General features: G+C 44.7%; 1 protein-coding gene and 1 long non-coding RNA gene across 3 annotated transcripts; one reads left to right on the top strand and one right to left on the bottom strand.

Annotated features, from left to right (window-relative positions):
• On the top strand, positions 1 to 20,098 carry RGS10 (regulator of G protein signaling 10). Of its 2 annotated transcripts, none has more exons than XM_068198220.1 (5): positions 1 to 142; positions 5,921 to 6,039; positions 7,451 to 7,537; positions 14,494 to 14,637; positions 18,063 to 20,098. In XM_068198220.1, the coding sequence occupies exons 1-5, from the start codon at positions 94 to 96 to the stop codon at positions 18,207 to 18,209; spliced, it is 546 nt and encodes a 181-aa protein (XP_068054321.1). In that variant the 5' UTR covers positions 1 to 93; the 3' UTR covers positions 18,210 to 20,098. The 2 variants fall into 2 exon arrangements, with proteins under 2 accessions (XP_068054321.1, XP_068054322.1); XM_068198221.1 differs by lacking the exon at positions 1 to 142 and adding an exon at positions 976 to 1,157.
• LOC137478372 (uncharacterized) lies at positions 13,142 to 14,433 on the bottom strand. The gene is made up of 2 exons (XR_011001525.1): positions 13,507 to 14,433; positions 13,142 to 13,431 (listed from the first exon to the last, which is right to left on the bottom strand). It is a non-coding gene; the product is annotated as an uncharacterized lncRNA (long non-coding RNA).
• Positions 20,099 to 20,564: the final 466 nt, after the last annotated feature.

Here is a 20,564-nt window from a genome sequence, read left to right as displayed (position 1 = left end):
GCGGGGCTGGCGCCGCTCCCCGGGGCGGGGCGGGGCGGGGCGGGGCAGCGCGGCCGCCCTCGGGCTCGGCAGCGGGGCCGAGCGGCGCCCGGGATGTTCAACCGGGCCGTGAGCCGGCTCAGCAGGAAGCGGCCGCCCTCAGGTAACGGGGACGGGGCGGCGACCCCCGGGCGAGCCCGCGGCCGCTCCCGCCGAGGGAGCGCCGGGCCGGGCTGCGCTCCGGGCCGGGCCGGGCTGCGCTCCGGGCCCCGCCGGGGGAAGCGCGGGGCTCACGGCGCTCCCCGGGCCCCGCCGGTGCTCGGGGCCGGGGCCGGGGCCGCTCGGCGGCCCCTCCGCCCCGGGGCGAGGCCGCGGGGGATGCGCGCTCTGGGCGCTTCCCGCTGAGCGCGGAAGAGGGAACTGGGTTCTGCTCGGGCTTGTGCCTCGGCAGCCAAGTTTCAGTCGGAACTGCTGCTGTTACCGGGGCCGAGGCGATAGCCCTGGACATCAGAGCGTGGTTGTTCGAACTCCAAATTGACTCTGAGCAGTTTGCCTTCGGAGGCTTCAAGCTGGAATGGAGATTTCCAAGCAGTAATAATGTAGGGCATCACGGATCCCTCTGTAGACAGGCGCTGTAACGCGGTTGTGTGTTTTGTAGCCCCGATGCTGCGAGTCTGTCGGTTCCACGGGGTGATGTCTGATATCTGTCACCGCTGAGACTTTTGGGGCAACAGTCGCAACCTCCAAATCCTAGAAAATAACACTGTGTTTTATGGTGTGCAGGAAGAAGTTGCAATCTTTCTAAGAAAAGCCAAATGAGATATTTGTCTAGTGTTGTTTGGGTTTTCTGGGGTTTTTTATGGGTTGTTTTTTTTTTTTTTTTGGGGGGGGGAGGAGAGGCGGGAAGGGGTATTTTAAAGGCTATATGTCTGGTGAACACTTCCAGAGATGCTACAAAAGAGGAACGTCCCTTTAGTTTCCTTCCTTATAGTTAAAAGTGGAATCCAGTAGCCATCTGTTGCTAGAGACAGTCAAAAGAGGATCTTGAAGCTCGTGCTCTGAACACCCCACGCATGCAAAGGACAGCACTGCTGTAGCAAAAAGGTCTAAAATTCAGCTGCTACTAGGAAAAAATTGTTGTGTGAGGATTCATCCGCTGGTGCTTGGATACATGGAAAGTAAGGGAATTTTCCCTTTCAGCTGCTTGCTTATGAAGTTTCCCACTGCTCCATACCATGGATTTATTAATTCCAGACTGGTGATTGTTGCTGATTAGGCATTCTGGTGACTGTAGGACAAGACAAGTTATTAAGAGTGCTTTTAAAGTAATAATAAAGGCTCACGGCTTGCAGATTTATGATCCAGGTGGATGAGGGGACGACTGGTCAGAAGTTCTACAAAAAGAAATGGAAGCGGCTTTTCCTGCTGTACATCCGTGCTTCAGTACGGAGTGAGGGATGTGCTGTTGGCATGGTGCTTTTGCCATTGTGAGTGTCTGTGTGGCTGCTGAGTGTCTGTGTGAGGGGACGACTGGTCAGAAGTTCTACAAAAAGAAATGGAAGCGGCTTTTCCTGCTGTACATCCGTGCTTCAGTACGGAGTGAGGGGTGTGCTGTTGGCATGGTGCTTTTGCCATTGTGAGTGTCTGTGTGGCTGCTGAGTGTCTGTGTGAGGGGACGACTGGTCAGAAGTTCTACAAAAAGAAATGGAAGCGGCTTTTCCTGCTGTACATCCGTGCTTCAGTACGGAGTGAGGGGTGTGCTGTTGGCATGGTGCTTTTGCCATTGTGAGTGTCTGTGTGGCTGCTGTGTGTTAGGGAGGGGGCAGAAGGTGTGTGCGGGAAGGAGATGGGCAGGACAGGCGGCTGGGGAGCGATGTGTTCAGCAGGACTCTGTGAAGGGTGTGAGTCGGTGCTGCTCGATATGGTGCCACAAAGGCCACGCTATCAGCAGCTGGAGAGTGGGAGCAGCTTGGGAAAGGGCTGGAGTGTGCAGTGCTTTGGAAGGCAGAGTGATCAGCATGGCTAACTCAATTAGCCGTGTCTGAATCACTCCGTGTGATGGGCTCCCGCAGGTTTTTTCTCTTCGTGCTTATCAGAAACAAGGGCCAGGACTGTGAGTTCTGACCTGCAAAGTTGTATATATCGATGGCATTGATGCCTCCTGGGATTTCAGTCCAAGTTCCTGTTTGGAGGGTGCAAATATTTGGCATTTTTGCTAGCACTCTTCAGCTGATAATTACGGCATTATTAGTGCTGCACTTACCGTTCTGCCGCGCACAAAGAGCCTTTATCCGCAGCCTGCTGCTGCAGTGCCATTGTGTGATGGGAAGGCAGCTTCTGCGAGGTTTCCCTCTAAAATAATGCTCAGATAATGCAACTGCCTGCTTGCTGGCTTAGCACGGAGTGCCTCTGAAGAATGGTGCTGTTAAAAGAAGCACTCAATCATTTGCTGCGTTGGTAGGAGCAGCTGGCTGCTCCTCGTGTGAGCCGTTGTGTCTCTGAAGCAGATTTCCAACTCAGTGGAAAGTTTGCTTCAGCAGAAACTCTTACAACTGTGCTCTGCTGTGCATGCCTTGCTGCCTTTCTCTGCCTCTTGCTTTCTAACCCATGTAACAAGACAGCAGGCTCTGCTCTGAAATTTAGTTAGCATGTTATAATGTAACAAATGTACTGTAATGTAAGAAATGTACTTGGCTTATTTATCATCTGATGCGCATTCTGGGTGTTACTTTTACAGAAATATTGGTGGGAGAACTGCCATTTTGTAGTGCCCTTTGTGATGCACAAAATTATCTCCCAGTTTTTAGTAACAGCAAATGTCTGCCTTCCTCAATTAAATGATCATACAAATGTATGTACATTTGGGTTCCAGTTAAACGATGGGGTCAAGCTGGTTGTTTCCAAGGCTATGTTACTTAACTTTGTCAGCAGATGATTTTAACAGGAGAAAGTTGCCTTTTTAAAAATATCAGAGATAAATAGGTGTCAGGAGGATCATTCATGTAACTACACTGCTGTGTTTCCTCCTCAAATGAATTGTTTCAGACTCATTAATTTGCACTTCAGTGAAAGTATCATTTTTAAGGTAATTTAGTAATAGAGATAGATTTGGGGATCAGCTTCTGGAGTCATTTGTGGGGAAAACCTCTTTTCTGTCTTTTTAAAAATAGTGAAAATCACATATTAAATCTGCTACATGAAAGCAGCATGTGGAGCGGGAGGTTATGATCCTGACTGAGAGGATGTCGGGTCACTTTTGTATTAGAATAAATGTTGGTGATGGCATATTTAATGGGATATAATAAAAATACCCAGCAGTTTTAATAGCCTCATGAAATTCAGGGTGTTTCCTACTGTCATCTGCAGCCTATTTATGTTTGTGCTGAAGGAGAATGCTGATGTTTCATGGTGGTTGCAGAGGGACTCTGGACATTGGGATTAATGATGCTCAGCCTGGTGTCCCCAGCCTTGGGGTGGGCAGTGCTGGGAGCTGTAGGCTGGGCTGAGCTGGGATTGCACCTCTGGCACCCAGGGCTGCCCAGCACCTGAGACATCCCTCAGCCTCTGCTCTGGGGACATAAATGAGGCAAGGAAGAAATGGAATAAATGAGGCAAGGGGTAAATGGAAGGCTTGCAATGGACAGACAACCCTTGTCTCTGTAGCATGGTGTTTTTTGGGTTGTGGAGAGCTGGTTAAGTAAGGAAATAAACTGAGTGATAGTGTTCTGTACAAGGCTCAGCAGAACGGACACTAGGAAGATGTCTTGTAGGTCCTCCCTTCAAAACCAAATAGAAGTTAAGGCTCTAGGAGGAGAGTGCAGGGAAAAGGGGAATAGAGGGAGCAGGGTTTGGAGGCTGACAAGGAGGAGAGGGGGCAGAACACAAAGGAAAGAGTAGAGCTGGGCTGTGCTGGGTAGGCTGGAAGTGAGAGGAAAATGGGGAAAATTATGATCAGGGAGGATAGAGAATGGCCAGCAGTAAAATGGGAGATCAGTTAAAGCAGCAGAAGATAAGCAGATTGATGTACCCTGGGTTTCTGGAAGAACTTATTCTGGTCTTTCCTCACCAGATTTTTTTTTTTTTTTTTTTTTTTTTTTTTTTTTTTTTTAGGTTTTCAAGGGCCTGGGTCTGCATTGGCTCATTGAAACACATGCTTTTCAAAGTAATCATTAGTGTCCACTTCAGATTTGGCTGGAAAAGAAACACTGGAAATCAAATGTTGCCCCCTCCTTTTGTGTGCTAAACCATGCTGAGTGAGGGAATGGCCTGGTTCTGCAGCCACCAGCAGCTGCACAGCCAGAGCTGCCTTCCTGCTCCAAGGTGAGCGTGGACACAACCACACATCCGAGCTCCCCAGAGGGTTTTGTGCTCTGCTGCAATACACTTGGCCATTCCCACTCAAATCTCACAGATTTTACTGAGATTAGATGCCCAAATACTTTGAGTCAGGTTTCTAAAACAATTTTTTTCAAGTGCTAATCAAGAACCACATCCTTTTGCACGAAGGGGGGCAAACTGAGGCGGTGTCAGCTCGCTGTGCTCCTGTCACGTGTGAAGGCTGCAGCTGTGGTTTGGACACAATCCTTAGGTTCTGGCTCCTGACCTTGAAGCTAGCAGAGAGTTTCTAAAACAAAATCCCCTCCCTATCAAGGCAGGAGAGATGTTCATTCATTTAGAGCAGTTGGTAAAACAAACAGACTCCACAGGTCCCTACCAACCAAAGCTCAGGAGCCTCTGCTGTCATGCCAATATTCTGTAGGGCTTTAACCTCAGCTTTATTTCCAGTCACCAGCTGGAAAGGGCATCTGCTAGTGTGTATTTATATATAAATATATATCTATATATGTATTTCTGCATAGAGAGTTTTTGAGATACTTAGTGAGGATTAGTTTCATGGTGAAAGAAGAGTTTTTTAAAGCAGAGCTTAAGCAGAACCAGATCCACATTTCCAGTAAGTTGGTAAGGGAGAAATGAAGGAGTTATAAATAGAAGTTCTACTGGTTGCAGTAAGAGTTTTGTGCATCTCTCCAGTGCACAGTGACCTGAAGTGCAGCTCTTATCCTTCTGACTTCCCCCCTTGTGTTCCCAGGGCATTTTGTGTGTTAGAGGAGAGGACGCTGAGCACTTTATGTCTGTGTTAGAGTTTTTCAGATGAGCAATAGCATTCCTGGAGTTGTTCCAAGTAACAGGTTTTCTGAAGGGTCTCCAGCAAATGGGTTTTTTTGCTGTGACCAGCCTGAATGAAATGCACTTGTTCCTGGGATAGAGAAAATAGGAATTGTATTCATCTGTGAGAAGGCTGGCTGGCAGATCAGATGTGGGCACAGTCCAGTACACCTTATAAAAGGAGAATTTCAGGACTTGGAAACAAACAGTAAAATCACCCTGTTGCCCAAAACCAGGCTGCCTCAGCTGTAGTGATGCTCTTCTGCTGGGTGTCTTTCCTCCCATTGGACTGGATTAATATCTTGGACAGGTTCTCCTGCTAAACAAACCATTATTTTTCTTTCTGTCTCTGCTTTTACCGATCATCCAGCTTCCAGTGATGATTCTCTTCTTAAAAATAAATTTCACGTGTGTGACTGGCCAGAAGTTCCTTTAGAGAGGCCAACATTGTTGACAGTGCCAGAGCAAAATATGGACTGTGGTCATTGTGTGCCCCAGGCAGGAGGTGCTTGAACCCCTATAAAGCAGTGACAGTGCCTTCTTACATGCTCATGAATTATGTGGCTTTAAGGAATTTTTGCCTCCTTACAAGCAAAGCAGAATTCAAGTGTCTGTATGTGTGCGTGTGTGTGTTCATTTTCAGTTTTATGGCGTTTCCTTTAAAGAGAGCAGCTGAAATCGGGAGTGCAGGGGGAAATGGGGGAGACATCCATGTGGCTGATGCTTGTCTTTTTCTAAAGAAGATGCTGTTTTTTTCATTTTATTCTTTTTCCAGAGATAAATGATGGTGAGGGCCACCCAAGCAGCAGCCAGCAAACCTTGAAAGGGACCTCGAAATGGGCCACGTCACTGGAGAACCTCCTCGAAGACCCGGAAGGAGTGAAACGGTTTAGGGTCGATATATTCAATATGAATATTTACATAAAGCAAAGTTCAGGTTTTAAAGCAGAATGAGCCTCAGCATGAAGGGTGCAGCTGTGCCAGCACTGTGAGCAGAGGCACACATCCCTCTAGATGAGTGGCCTGAGCAGAGCTGGAGCTGTGCCACTGGCAGAGCTTCCCAGGTGGCTCCTTTTGCCCCCTGCCACTGCAGCCTGTGCTCAAGAGGCACGGGCAAGCCTTTTGGCTGCACCTTCCCGAGGGGATCTGTCCTCTCTTGCAAGGATTAACAAGATGCTGTTGGATAAACCGCAGTCCCTGGGCCACGGATCCCTCCTGCCAGGCATTATTTGTCACGGAGATCCTGGGCTCTCACTTCTCACACGTTGTCCTTAAGCAATGAGTTACCAGGAGCAATCTGATGACTCTGTGGCTCTTGCTCTGTGTTTAGCAGCTCTACTGAAAATATTCCCTTTCAGTTTACTACAAAGTGTGGGCTGGTGCAGCTCAAAATGGCTTGAAGTTTAATTAGGTGAGGGTGGTGAGTTGGTGTTTCAAGGCCTTCTTGCCATGAAAGATGTAAGAATAGGAACTGCCTACTTCAAAGTGCTTTTGCCATACTGTACTGATAAAATGCACTGGGACAAAATGGTTTCCTGCCAGACTGGTTTGAAAACTGAGGTAAACAAGAATAACAAAATGCTGATTTTAAATTATTAAAAAAAAAAAAGTAATCTTGGTGCTGTTTAATTCCAGCATTACTTAGTCTCTATTTTCTAACACTTGAAAGAGAAAACTGATGATCTCAGAGCTATAAAAGTTTCAGTCATTATATTTCATAAAAAAATTTAATGTACATTTTTCCCCTTTGAAAGCATGCCTCACTTTTGGAGGAATGTGCTGTGTTTAAACAGCGTAGAGAACTCAGTTACATCTTCTGCTTCAGTTTGTTTGAGTGAATTTATTGCCACTGATGATCACGTTTAGAAACACTTTTATTTGTAGAGATTTTACTCATTACAAAAGTCAAAAAGATACTACAAGAGAATCCCAAGCTAATTGTGACTCTCATTAAAATGGTTCATTTTACTCACCTGGGGATGAATCCATATCTTTTTGGATTTCCCTTTGAGCAGTGGCTGTAAAAGCGCTCGAGTTATTTCAGGGAGGCTGAAGAAGCTGTTCCTGTTAGTTACTGATATGGTCTGAGATTAGATGTAGCCCATCCTCCTCCTGGAATGTGCTTTCAAAGAGCAGAATGTCAGAGTCTTCCATATCCTGCAGATGCACAAATGCAGTGGTTCTGTGACACTGGGCTGGGTAAACTCATGGTAAAGTGAATTGTAGGCAGCTTCTAGCTAAAAGAGGAGAAAACAACTGAGGAATTGGATCCTAACCTTTCTGTGTTTGTCTTTCTCTTTCCTAGGAATTTTTAAAGAAAGAATTTAGTGAAGAAAACGTTTTGTTCTGGTTAGCATGTGAAGAATTTAAGAAAACACAGGGAAAAAAGCAGGTATGTTTCCTAAATAAATTCTGCTTGTCAACAAAGTTTACTTAGCAGAGCTGGAGTTAAAACATCTCTGTTGCATAATGTGCTTTGAGTGAATGCAAATAAATATATTTGAAGAAATTGCACTAAAATCATCCTGGTGGAATTGTTTGGAAACAAAGCTGGTTTTATTTCAAATCAAAACAAAGTGCTGAAATTGTCAAGTTTCCCATGTTTTGAAAACAGAACTTTTTGTAGTTTTTAGGGAGTAGCAAAAGTTTTATTAATTCAGTGATGTTGCATCCTCTTGTTTGCAAATATAAAGATATTTCATTCAGAACTTTTTTAGAGCACAGCAGGTATTAGCTGGAAATTTACACCACTGTGCTATCTTAGTGGAACATAAAAATAACAAATGGCCCAAACAAAAATATTTTACAGCACCAAAATGAAACATTTTACCTTATCAAATTACAAGTTACAAAACATAAGGGCTCTGTTTGAATTTCTTTGCTTAAATATTTATCCAAATTGATGCATACCTGCAGAACCTTTTCATTTTCATGACAGCTCCACCTTTCTAGTAGGAAATATTCTAATGGAAAATTTTTCAACCAGGTGCCTCCAATAAGTTTTTTTTTTTTTTTCCCATTGCTTGGATCCACCAGGATCCATTGAGATCCACCAGGAACACAGGATCCACTTTCACATTTAGACTTTGAAGCCCATAGAATCAGGCCTAAAATATGTACCATGTTTTGCTTGCTTGTTTCTCAACATGTTTTTGTGTCTGTTTTTTTTGTTTGTTTGTTTGTTTTATTGTTTTCTTGAGAAATTTTTAATTTATCTGCTCTTTAAGAGCTCATTCTGTGTGTATGAAATTAAGTAGCATCAAAACTCTAAGTGAGTATCCCTGTCCTTGACAGTCAGACTCTTAAAGCTCTTTTTTTTTGAAATCCTACTTTTATGCTTTTTACCTGAGTGCAGCCCTTGTTGCCAAAGGGCACATTTGGGACCATGAAGAGGTGAGAGTAGGAAAACACCCCTTAAACCTCTTCCAAGTGAATCACAGAATCACAGAATCACTGGGTTGGAAGAGACCTTCAAGATCATCGAGTCCAACCCAGCCCCAACACCTCAACTCAACCCTGGCACCCAGTGCCACATCCAGGCTTTGTTAAGCACACCCAGGGATGGTGACTCCACCACCTCCCTGGGCAGCCATTCCAGAGCTTTATCACCCTTTCTGTAAAAAACCTTTTTCTGATATCCAGCCTGTATTTCCCTTGGTGCAGCTCGAGGCTGTGTGCTCTGGTTCTGTCAGTTCCTGGAGGCAGAGCCCAACCCCAGCTGAGCACAGCCACCTTTCAGGAGCTGTGGAGAGTGCTGAGGTCACCCCTGAGTCTCCTTTTCTCCAGGCTGAGCACCCCCAGCTCCCTCAGCCGTTCCTCACAGGGTTTGTGTTCCCAGCCCCTCCTCTCCAGCCTCGTTGCCTCCTCTGGACGCGCTCCAGCGTCCCAAGGTCCTTCCCAAACTGAGGGGCCAGAGCTGGGCACAGCACTCGAGGTGTGCCCTCACCAGTGCCCAGGACAGGGGCAGAATGACCTCCCTGCCCCTGCTGGCCACACCTTTCCTGATTCAGGCCAGGAGCCACTGGCCTTTTGGCCACCAGGGCACACTGCTGGCTCATGTCCAGCCGGCTGTCGACCAGCTCCCCCAGGTCCCTCTCTGCCTGGGCACTGCCCAGCCACACCATCCCCAGCCCATAGCATTGCAGGGGTTATTGTGGCCAAAATGGATGACTGGGCACTTGGATTTATTACACTTCATCCTGTTAGACCCTGCCCATCCCTCCAACCATTCCAGGTCTCTCCCTGCAGAGCCCTCCTACCCTCCAACAGATGGACACACGCTCTCAGCTCAGTGTCATCTGCAGATTTACTAATGAAATTATTTTATTTATGAAGTTTAGTAATGAAAGACTCAATCCCCTCATCCATGCCATCAATAAAAATATTGGACAGAGCTGGCCCAGCACAGAGCCCCGAGGGACAGCACTGGTGACTGTCCCCAGCTGGATGCAGCACCGCTCACCACCACTCTCTGGCCCGGCCATGCAGCCAGTTCTGAACCCAGCACAGAGTGCTCCTGTCCCAGCCGTGGGCTGCAGCTTTTCCAGGGGTGTGCTGTGGGATTATATGTGCTTGGAGGAACATCAGAAATGCCCAGAGATAGGAATCAGGTAGGAGAGCTGGGCTAGGAGAGGTGTTATGAAGTGCAGGTGTAAGAGGGCTGTGTCCAGACTGCAGATTCCTCTCTTAAGGTCAGTCAAATATTGTCAGCTTAAACAGTTTCCCAGCAGATTTTCAACAACAAAAAAATTCCTTGCCTTTCCAAACAATGTATTTTGGGTAGGGGAATCTACTTTCTGTAAATATCCTGTGTTTTGCACTGAAAAAAAATTCCCCTCAAAACAATTTTGCTGGGTTTAGCTGTGAGTATTTTTGGGTATTGATAAATCCATAAAAATATAACAATACTATTTTTTGCAAGAAGAGGGAAATGTTCAATATGTCTGTGAACTTTGAAACATTTAGTAATTCCAGTTTTGTGTATTCAGCTGCTTCCCTCCCTCATTAAAGTCCAGGAATACAGAAGTCTTGAGGAAAGAACAACCAGTCAGTCGACTTTTCTGTAAAGTCCCACGCTTTCAGTGGGATAATAATCATATTTTCCCTTGCTAAATAATTTCCATATTTCTAACTGATTTAGGGTTGCTAATTTAGGATGCCAGTAGAGAAAATGTTAAAGTGATGTACAGGGATAGGAGCTTGGTGAATTCTTCAATGAATTGCCAAATGAATGGACAGAGACTTAACTAGGTTCTATTTGGGTTAATTATCCAGCACCAGTCATTCCATAGTATGGTCAGCCTGGAGTCTGGGGTTGCCCAAATTATTATAACTGGCTGGATAAATGTGCTTCAGAATGACACAGACTTACAGTAAATTTCTGTAGCTACTGCTTATGGGTGGCTTTGTTTAGATAATTTACAAAGCTAGGAAAAGCACTAAAAATAGAAATCTTTCCAGTGTTTATGGTAGCATGAAGCGTGGATTTTTCTTCTGAAAGTGACTCTTGCAGAAGTCCCTTTGCATTTCTCTAGTGTGCACACAGTACTCTAAAAAGAGTATTTTACTTGTTTTGTAATTCACTTCTCCTTAAAACTGGTTTCCCACACAGATGAGCTCATAGACACTGAGGCTCTTGGTCAGATGGAGCTGATATCAGTTTAACCCAGGTTGGAGGGAGTCCAGAGGAGGCCACGGAGATGCTCCAGGGGCTGAAGTAGCTCTGCTCTAGAGCCAGGCTGGGAGAGCTGGGGGTGCTCAGCCTGGGGAAGAGGAGGCGTTCAGTGCCTAAAGGGGCTTGAAGAGAGCTGGAGAGGGACTTTTGACAAAGGAATGGAGTGACAGGACAGGGAAATGGCTTCAAACTGACATAGGGCAAGTTTAGATTAGGTATAAGGAAGAAATTCTTTAATGTGGGGATGGTGAAACACTGGAACTGGTTTCCCAGAGAGGTGATCAATGCCCCATCCTTGGAAACATTCAGTGCCAGGCTGGCTGGGGCTCTGAGCAATCTGATCTACTTGGAGATGTCCCCTGTCCCTGCAGGGGGTTGGAAGTAGCTAAGTGTTTCAAAAAGTAGTTTCAAACTTACTTTATTTCAAAATTATTTCAAAGTAATTTCAAGCCCAAACCATTCCATGATTCTGTGAATGGGATTTCCCTCTCCCCCCCCCCATTTTTAAAGGATGAAATAAACTCTTCTTTACTGGACATGAGAGCTCTGGCCTGGGGCTCTGCTTGGTCAGTTAAACTTGCCCGAAGGTCACCACATGAGCAGTGGGTCAAGCATCCCTTGTGCCAGGGATATTTCTCGTTATCCTTTCTCTGCCAGCCTGGGGCAGTGTTTGGTTTTGTACAGGCTGCTGTTCCATCAGAGTGGAAGATTCAGGGAGCAGGGGAGATTTTTGGCAGCTGCAGAGCGAGGCAGCAGGCAGAGTGCATTGCTGCTCTAGGCAGGTTTTAGAGTTCAGCCCATCTTCTTCTAACAGGAAGGTACAAAGTTCCCCCTCAGCTCAAGACACATCTCTGTAGCTTAAAAAAAAAAAAAATATTTTAAAATTGAAGTTAAAATACAGATTTAATGTTTAGTGAAGATTGAGAAAGCAATGGGGTCAAGTCCACTCGTAGCAGTGAGTTCTGCTGCCACCCATGTGGCCCTTGTGCTAGAGCACATATTTAATTACTGAAATGGGAGTGGTGGGGATAAGGGAATAAAATTTAACTTTAAATATTTTGTTGGAGTTAGTCATATGTTGTTGCATTTGTGACTGTTAATTAAATAAACAACATGTCAGTCGTGCTGCTTCCCAGGGTTTAAATGTTTCTCCTCTTGCAGCTGAGCTTCAGAAATAAATCACAGATTGTAATAAAGGCTTCCAACAACAGGGAATATTTTGAGCTATTGCTATAACCCACCAAAATGTCCATGTTGAAGTTTTGTAGTGAATGATTCCAGAACAAAGTCCTGTACATTGAGGAGTTTCCTCTGGTGCTTCCCATGTGGAATGTAGCAAGGGCTGGGTAATGCTGCACAGCTGCAGAGTGCTGGGAGCCTGGTCTGGTGAGCATCTGGGGCTCCCATCCATCTCGTTTGGGAGCCACACATGCTTGGGAGCTGAGCTTGACCTCAGGAAAGGAAGTGGGGGGAATACTGGATCCACTGGAATAGCGAGGGGGGTGCTCCAGGCAGAACTTCATACTCAAATGGGAATCTGGCACGGACACTGGGGAGAGCACACAGATGGAACTGGGGACTGCCAGAAATCCTTTAATAACCACCTGTGAACAAGATCCCAGTTTAAGAGCTGTTTCAGTTCCAGAGTTGAGTCTCCTGTGCTGAGGCTTCAGTTTCAGGCTGGTGCAGAGCAGAGAATGCCACCGAGTGAACAGGGACAATCTCTGCCTCCTCCACCTGAACCTGGCTCTGCCTGAGTGACATTTGGGGGGTGTATGAGCACACTGGCAGCTTTAACTGTTCTTGCTTTTTAAAGCAAATTATAAGCTGTAGCTAATCAGCTGCTGTACTGCGAAGCACAGACGTAGCAGAACAGTTCTATTTGCAGCAGAACCTGTAACGTTCAGCTGTGCATTTCCATATTTCCCCACTGCTATAAAGCCAGGTCCTCTGTGTCTCTGCAATGGCCTCCTATCCCTACCACAGCTCTTTCACTTCCTTTCTTTGTTATTCTTCCTCGCAAAATCCAAAGAGCCTCCCTGTTTCACCAGCCTCCCACACAGTCCTGTTGTTCCTCTCCATGCTCTTTAAACTTCCTCACGGTTACTTCCAGTTTTGTGTTCCCTCTCAAGCCTCCCTCTGCTCTTTCTCTGTAGTGCCCAGCTTGCTCCTGTGTCCTTGGGCGAGCAGCACCTTGTGCTGGGGCTGGTGAAGAGCTACATCTGCCTTGATTAGCCAGCAGCAAAGAACATCCTGGCAGTTCAAGTAGAGCAGAGATCTCCTGAGCACATACTGCAGCTTTTCCCTTGGTGCCTGTGCTGCTTTTCCTCTCCCTTTCTTTTCTCCTGCTGATTTTCCATTGGCTCAGCAGGAGGGTAATTTCTTTTTCTCAGTCCTTTGCCCCTCTCTCAAGTATGGTTGAAAGTGGACAGCAAGCTCAAAAGTCATTTGGGTGGGACTGGCAATACAATTGCTCATGCAATAATAGCTGAAGGTCCCTTTACTGTGCCCTCATTAGGACATTAACTTTGCCACTTGTAGCAGTCACACCTTTGATCCCTTGGATTAATTGGTTATTTAGAACAGAAGTGGCTGACCCAGTCCTCCCTGAGCTGTGAAACAAGTTGGAAATTGTTAAAAACAGTTCATTGTGACCTAATGCACTTGACACGTAATGTTCTACCCACCAGATGAATAATGAGTCTTAAAAAGGAATACTAGAGCATGGGTGTCCCCTTCAGCAGTGAGAGAGCCCCAACTCTCTAGGCCTCCTGAATGTTCAAGCACATGCAGCTTTTCTTCTAATAACCCCCACGTGTAAATGTACCTCAGCTGTAAAACATGGAAGTAATTCTGAGACTCCTTCATGGGCAGGATTTAAATGTTTCCTTCTTCAAGCCTGTTCCCATGAAAGGCACAGCCCCTTAGCTGCTGTGGAGCTGTGGCTGCTCATTAGAGGAACCCTGGGGACGCTGGTGAGTGCCCAGGGCTCGGGATGGCCCAGAGCAGCTGCTGCTGGCTTGCTCTCAGCATGCAGAATTCAGATTGCAGCAGGGGGCTTGGCTCTTGCCTGGCTTGGTTCTCTTCTCCCTCTCTGGCTTCCTCTTATCCAACCATCTGTTAAGGGGCCTTTCATTGAACTTCAGGGGATTGTGGCTACTCGCTGCTTTGAAGCTTCAAGATGCTGGATGAGTCAAGATGTTATTGCTGTTACTGGTTTGACAAGGGAAGAGCTCTGAAATAGGGCAAATACCTACAAACAAACAGCTTTATGCAGGTCAGGCCCTTATTTATCACATCTCAGAGGCTGTTGAGAGTCCTATCTTTGCCAATGAGCCAAGCTGTTGGAGTTTCTTCACTTAATTTTCCCTTGTAGCAAGTTCCCAGTTTTTCTTCCTCTGGGTTTCTTGCCCACACTGAGGATCTATTGGGAAAAACATTTGTCTTAAAAGCAAAGACAAAATGTACTTGATGATGCTGAGCAGTTTTACACTGGCTGCTGAGCTTCAAACATGCCAACCTGCCCCATGAGCTGAATTCTGGCAGCTTGCACTGATACCAGTGCAGCTTTTGGCCAGCAGGGGTGTTCCTCTTCCACTACAGTGAGATAAACCTGAGAGATGCAGAGAACATTCCCACAGCAAATAATTCTTTAAATAAATGTCCTTTTGCAGATGCAGGAAAAAGCTAAAGAGATTTACCTGACTTTCCTGTCCAGTAAAGCTTCCTCCCAGGTCAATGTTGAAGGGCAGTCTCGTTTGAGTGAGACCATCCTGGAGACGCCTCACCCTCTCATGTTTCAGAAGCTCCAGGACCAGGTAAAGTTGTTTATTTCAATAACAGTTTCATTCATTTTTGTCTTTAGTGAACATTTTTGGTTTTAGTGAACTGTGCTTTCTAGCCATGATTGAACAGGTAAGCACAGAGCTGGGTTGCTTCCATGTTGGGGATATTGATGCAGCTGCTCTGAGGTATTCCAGGTTCTTGGCCCATCTCACTACCACCAGTTAATTAAGAGACTCAATGCAATCATTCTAATTCCAACTCAGGACTTTCCTGGAAAACTGGATGGAGTTTTCTGCTGGGTTCCTGCGTGGGTAGCTTGAGAATAGCCCTGACTAACTCAGTGCCTTTGTTTTCCTGTGTATTCTCTTGTTCTGAGTCATTGCTGATGTTTGTTTCTGTAGTTGCCCCTGGTTTCCTTGAGGGCTCAAATTTCTTCATTTTACTTTGCTTTGGTATTTATCTTGACATGAATATAGCAGAATTTTCTGAAAACCCTCCTCTTCTGCAATGTGCAGGACTTAGAGGAGTTGGTCTCTGCTTTGCCTTTCCCTAAAGAACCTGGGAGGTCTGGTAGAAATTAGAAATTTTGCAGGCATGTCTTTAGGTGGTAAATTTTCTTGATATTCAGCTGATTTCAAAGCATAAGTTATGAAGTGAGTCATTCTTATCTGCAGCTTTCCAGCACTTGCAGTACTATTTTTAATTCCTGTACCATCCTCAGGACTACCTGTATTTTCCATTTGGCTCTTTCCTTTTGTGGAGAAACAGCACGGTGATTTAAACAGTGTTTTCAGCCCATTTCAATCAGGTATTGGATACATTGGCTGGGCACTGGCTGGGTCACTTGGAGGGGTCTGAGGAGAAAAGGCTCTGCTGTTTTTCAGGCAGACTCCAAGACATTAGCAGTAGAAATACCTGAACCCAATTTCCATGTGAAGAAACAGAGTTTTTAATGGAAAAAGTTCTGACTTTCCCTGGTAAAGGGAAGGACCTGTTCTGGTAGATCTAAGCACTGCAGTTCAGGGTGAGTGACTATAAGAGTGAAGCTGGAGAGAATACTGGCGTTAAAATATTTGCTATTTTGTAAATGACATGCACATGGAGAGCCAAGGATCAGTAATACCTGAACTGGAAACATACTGGACTAGTGGTAGAGGAATCCCACTAGTGTGGGAAGAAAATCTGTGAGCTTTTAAAAACAAATGCAGAGCATTTATGGGTCATTGCAAGTTTCCAGGGCTTGAAGCTACTGTTTATTGCTGTTAGATAATGGCGTAGAAGAGTTATGGTCTTCTGCAGTTTTCAATCCTTATAAAGTTATGAAGAGTGGTGTAATTTGTTCTCTGAGGAGCAGTGTTAAGCACTGCTGGCACTGTGGGTCTGAAGGAGAAAAAGGCAGAGCTGGAAGGCCACAGTCTGGTGTACAGCAGTGCTAGTAACAAGGGCTTCAGTTCTCCAGAGAGCTCCTGATTTAACTGGGGACACTGGTGGGGTGTGGCTGCTAAATGGGGTGGCCCCAGCTGCCCCCAGGCCATTTGTTTGTGCTGAAGGAAGTGGTGTGAGAGTGGTTCACAGAGATCCACGTGCTCCAGAATACTGGTGGGGTAAATGTTCCTGCTCCACACAGGCAGTGAGAGGAGGGAGGGAGGGGGAAAAGAGAGTTCTGCTTTGGCCCATGATTGTGAACTCTGCTCTGTGTATTTGGCTGGCCAGACTGCAGAAGATCTTGATCTTCAATGCTCTTTCTCTCTGGGAGATGCTTTAAGTGATACCAGAAACAAGAGGGGTCTAAGTTCCTAACACAGGCATGATGTTTTAGCAGGAAATGTCTTCCTTACATTTTTTTTTTCCTTGAGCTGGTTGGATAAATTTAATTATACTGTAGTTATCGAGTGCCAGGAGGTGTAATTTGACTTTGCTTAACTCAGGAAGAGTTCAGACCCTGAAGATCAGGCTCTACACAGAGTGGGTGTTTTGGGATTTTGTTTTCATATTCCAGTATGTATCTCAAAGAATAATATCTCCACAGTTTTAGACAATAACTTAAATATTTAAATATGTAAACAAACACTAGTAAAATCCACCATGTAATTTACTTGTAAGGGAGCTATTTCAGCAAATGCACAGACAAGAACAGTCAAATTTTAGGTGTTTGCCTGTGTCTGCCCAGGTTCCTCAAGGATGTGAAATGAAAAAGCAATTTGAGATTGGTTTTTTGTCTTGGCAAAGAATTGTGTTAGCTGATTGTACTATCAGTTAGAAGTGAGGTCTGTAAAGGTAAAGATGAGTTATCCACACATGGAGTAGCCACACCTGCAGGCGAGAATCCAGGAATTTGTCTTGGAAATTCAGTTATTCTGAGTATCAAAAAATAAAATCTGTCCTGAAACATGACTCAGAGAGGCTCCACCAGTGAAATAATAGGCTGAGGGTGAGGCTGGCTTTGGTTTTGTCTCAATTATAGTTCTGAAGTTTACTTTTTTTCCCTTCCCCTCTGTTTCAACACCAAGCAAAATACAATCCTGACCTTGACACCTGAACAGATTCCAGGCTCTTCTCCCAACCCTTTTGTTTTAGAAAACTCCAAAAGAGTTGTAGGTGGTTTTTTTTTTTTTTTTTTTTTTTTTTTTGTCTGCAGTGGGTATAAATAGAAGAGCAGAAGTTATGCTCAGGATGAGCCTGAACTCAAGCCCTGGGAGAGAAAAGCTGTGCTTGGGGCTGACCTCATGTTTCCATGCTGGCTGTGAGAAGCTCTTGGCCTACTGAAAACTGTAATTACACAAATTTAATCCACCAGCAATTTCAACCCACATTTTAACTGGCAAAATACATCTATACCAGGTCAGCTCTTTGTGGCAGGTTCCTGCAACATTTCTCACCTGGCCTGAGAGTAGTCTTGGCATTTTGTCTAACAAGGATGGGAAGATTGGCATAGGTTTAAGGAATATTGGCTAAACAGTTGTTTCAGTATTTGTGTAAATTATTCAGAGGCTTTCCTCAGTTATCTAGTGCTCTGCATGAGTTACTCTGCAGCATTCAGGAGTCACTGCAGTCAGCAAGGTGCATAAGAGGTACCTCTCTTCAGAACTCTGCCTGGTCCCTCTGAACGCCTTCCAGACACCCTGCCAGGAGGATCTGATCATCTCCTCCCTGACCCAGGCATGGCATCTCTCGCCTTCAGTATTAGGTGTGCAAAGCTGGCTATTGTGAAAAGTATAATTTGATTTTTAAACTAATGTGGCTGTTACTGCCAGGCAGTGACCATGGAACCCACAACATTGTTGGCTACATGCTGCCCCTCGGAGAGTTGGAAGTGTGTTTTTAAAAATATCCTGCTCTGTAGTAATGCTCTGGTACAGACAGAATGAAAGTACATTGGAATTAAAGCATCCTGCTCATTTAAAATCTCATTTTACTGAGCTCATTTGCTTTGTATTCTTTTCCCCCCACTTCCCAGATATTCAACCTCATGAAATATGACAGCTACAGCCGCTTCCTGAAGTCAGACATCTTCCTAAACCACAAGAAGAGCGAGGAGCAAGAGGAGAACTCACCAGAGGCTCAGACTGCAGCTAAAAGAGCATCAAGAATTTACAACACATGAGACACAATGGATCCCTTCAGGAGAGGCCATACAATAAGGAAATTACACTCAGGAACAGTCTAGGTTTATAGCAGTTGAATTTAGGGCTTGGAAAGCTCAGAACCTTTTTAGGAGATACTTATCTTCTTAATTGCTTGAATGACTAATTGTTTTTGCATGATAGCTATTAACCAAGTGGAAGGACTGTTTCCCAGCTGAAAGGCTGAGGTATTCCTCCATAGCATGAATTGCCTTTCATACTTCACAAGTTAAAATGCTTTCAATTCTTTTATTTTCTTTTGTGAGGCATCTTGGTGATGAGAAATGGGAGATAGCGTGGTTGGGTTTTTATTTTTGCCTCATAATTTTTATTTGGGACTAGCTTTTACCTCCTGAACTGCTGGGAGAAGCAGCTGAGGAGAATATTTCACATGAGTTTGTGGGTGAGTCATTCATAGCAAATTTAATCATAAAGGGAGTGCATCTTTCAGGGTTAAGCTCAGTAGAATCCAATCCCTTCCTGTGTGATTTTGTTCTTTCAGAGTGATGTCTGTTTTGCTTTGCCTTTATTGCTGAATCAAAACACTTCCCTAGTCATGATTTTCATTTTTGTATCTCCTACATTTCCCCCCCTTTTTTTTTGCAGTAGACAATCACCTTCTTCAGAGGACGGGATAACCTCTATTCCCTTGGGAACAAAAGCTTTAAAAGAGGCAGAATCTCTGAAGAACTCCTAACTGCCATTAGGAAATGTGACAGTAAATAAGTAAATATCCCTCTCAGGGCACACTGATCTCAGCAAAGCTTGGCTTTGTCCCTCATACCAGTGTGACATCAGATGCTGCTATCAGGAAGCATCTGGTCTCTCCCAGGTCTCCTGAACAATCCTGCTCTGTGCAGCAACAGTGCTTTGGCAAAGGACCAACAAACCAAATCTGGTTTTGTTTTACTCAATTTTTTTCCTGCTAAAATCACCCTGCCGAGTTTTGTTTGACCCACTCAAATATTTCAGGGTTTCCTAATTGTGATTTTGGAGAGCTGCAGTGGAATGGGGAGTTGGGGTTGGGGTTCAGCCACTCTCACATCAAGCTTGAGAGCAAGGGGAATTTATTTCTGCCCTGTGCAATCAAAGGTTGGTGGAGAAAGACATTCCCAATGAGCATTCCGTGTCGTCCTGGGAATGTGTCAGCACTGCAAAGTGCATTTTGGCATGGAGATTTTCATGTGTTCATATATTTTTTGATTAATTCACTGCAGTGTTAACTAAATTGCAGTTTAAGCTGGGAAGGTGTATTAGCTGCTTGCTCTATTTACAAGCTTTGCAGCTGTAGTCTGGCTGTTTCCCACTCTGTCATTATTTACTCTTCCTTTTATTTTTTTTTTGCAGTGCTTGTCTTGAACTTTTGTTTATGTGCTGGCTAACCTAAATGCACAGTTAGCTTTTGAACATTTTGTACTTATTTTTTTTGTCAGAAAGGCCAGATATATTTCATACATTGCTGTCACAGTCAATGTTTAAAAATGTAAGTCTAGTTTGTCATTTTTGAGAATGCAAATTCCCTCGGTAGACTTGATTATTTCTTTTAACTCTGTGCCACTCTTGCAGGTATTGTGTAAAGAAAATTGTTTCCATGGGCTTTTCCCTAGTTAAAAGTGGGGATGGAAGTTCTGATTCTTCCCCTAGAGCTTCATGCCCTGTTCATTTTTAGGAACTCAGAGAAAGAAGAGGTCAGTGCCTCCATAATATGCATGTTGTAAGGTGTAATTCTTGTGCACTGAGTTCATGTTCTTTTTATGCTCTCGAAAGATTTAATGGTGAAGTCATATTACTTCAGGCACTTCCAGTGGTATTTGACCTCATGCTGAAGCTGTATTTCAATGTTTTGCTGAATAAGAATGAACTGAACATGTGCATGATTTTTTCCCCTCTGCTGGGGCCTAGGAAATGGGACCATCCAGTTCTGGACTTGCCAACTATTTGTAATCTCAGGATTACCCCTTTTGAAAATCCACTGTAATAGCAAACTCTTAATGCCTACCACAGCAGAGGACAGAACTTCTGATAGCATTGAAGCCCTTGGGAGTGGGAAGCTTAACCAGTTTAGAACTGGGGATTTGTATTTCCCCAGTGTTTGCTGCATTAGTCTCAGTGATAGTGAAAAATTCAGCATGGGGACATTCATGGGAAAGATGCAGAACGAACTCTTACCACATTCATCACATGGATGCACAGTAGATTCATTTTTAATCATATTGATTTTAAAAATGCATGAGCAAGGGAGAAGAGTCTTTGACCATCATGTTTTAAAATGGTAAAAATAGAAAATAAAACCAGGAGCCTTATGAACAAAGGTAGGCTGTTAAAGAGAGAAAATA

This window comes from Anomalospiza imberbis, chromosome 8, assembly GCF_031753505.1.
Source record: "Anomalospiza imberbis isolate Cuckoo-Finch-1a 21T00152 chromosome 8, ASM3175350v1, whole genome shotgun sequence".
NCBI classification, from domain to species: domain Eukaryota; kingdom Metazoa; phylum Chordata; class Aves; order Passeriformes; family Viduidae; genus Anomalospiza; species Anomalospiza imberbis.
This window is presented reverse-complemented; position numbering and strand designations above follow the sequence as displayed.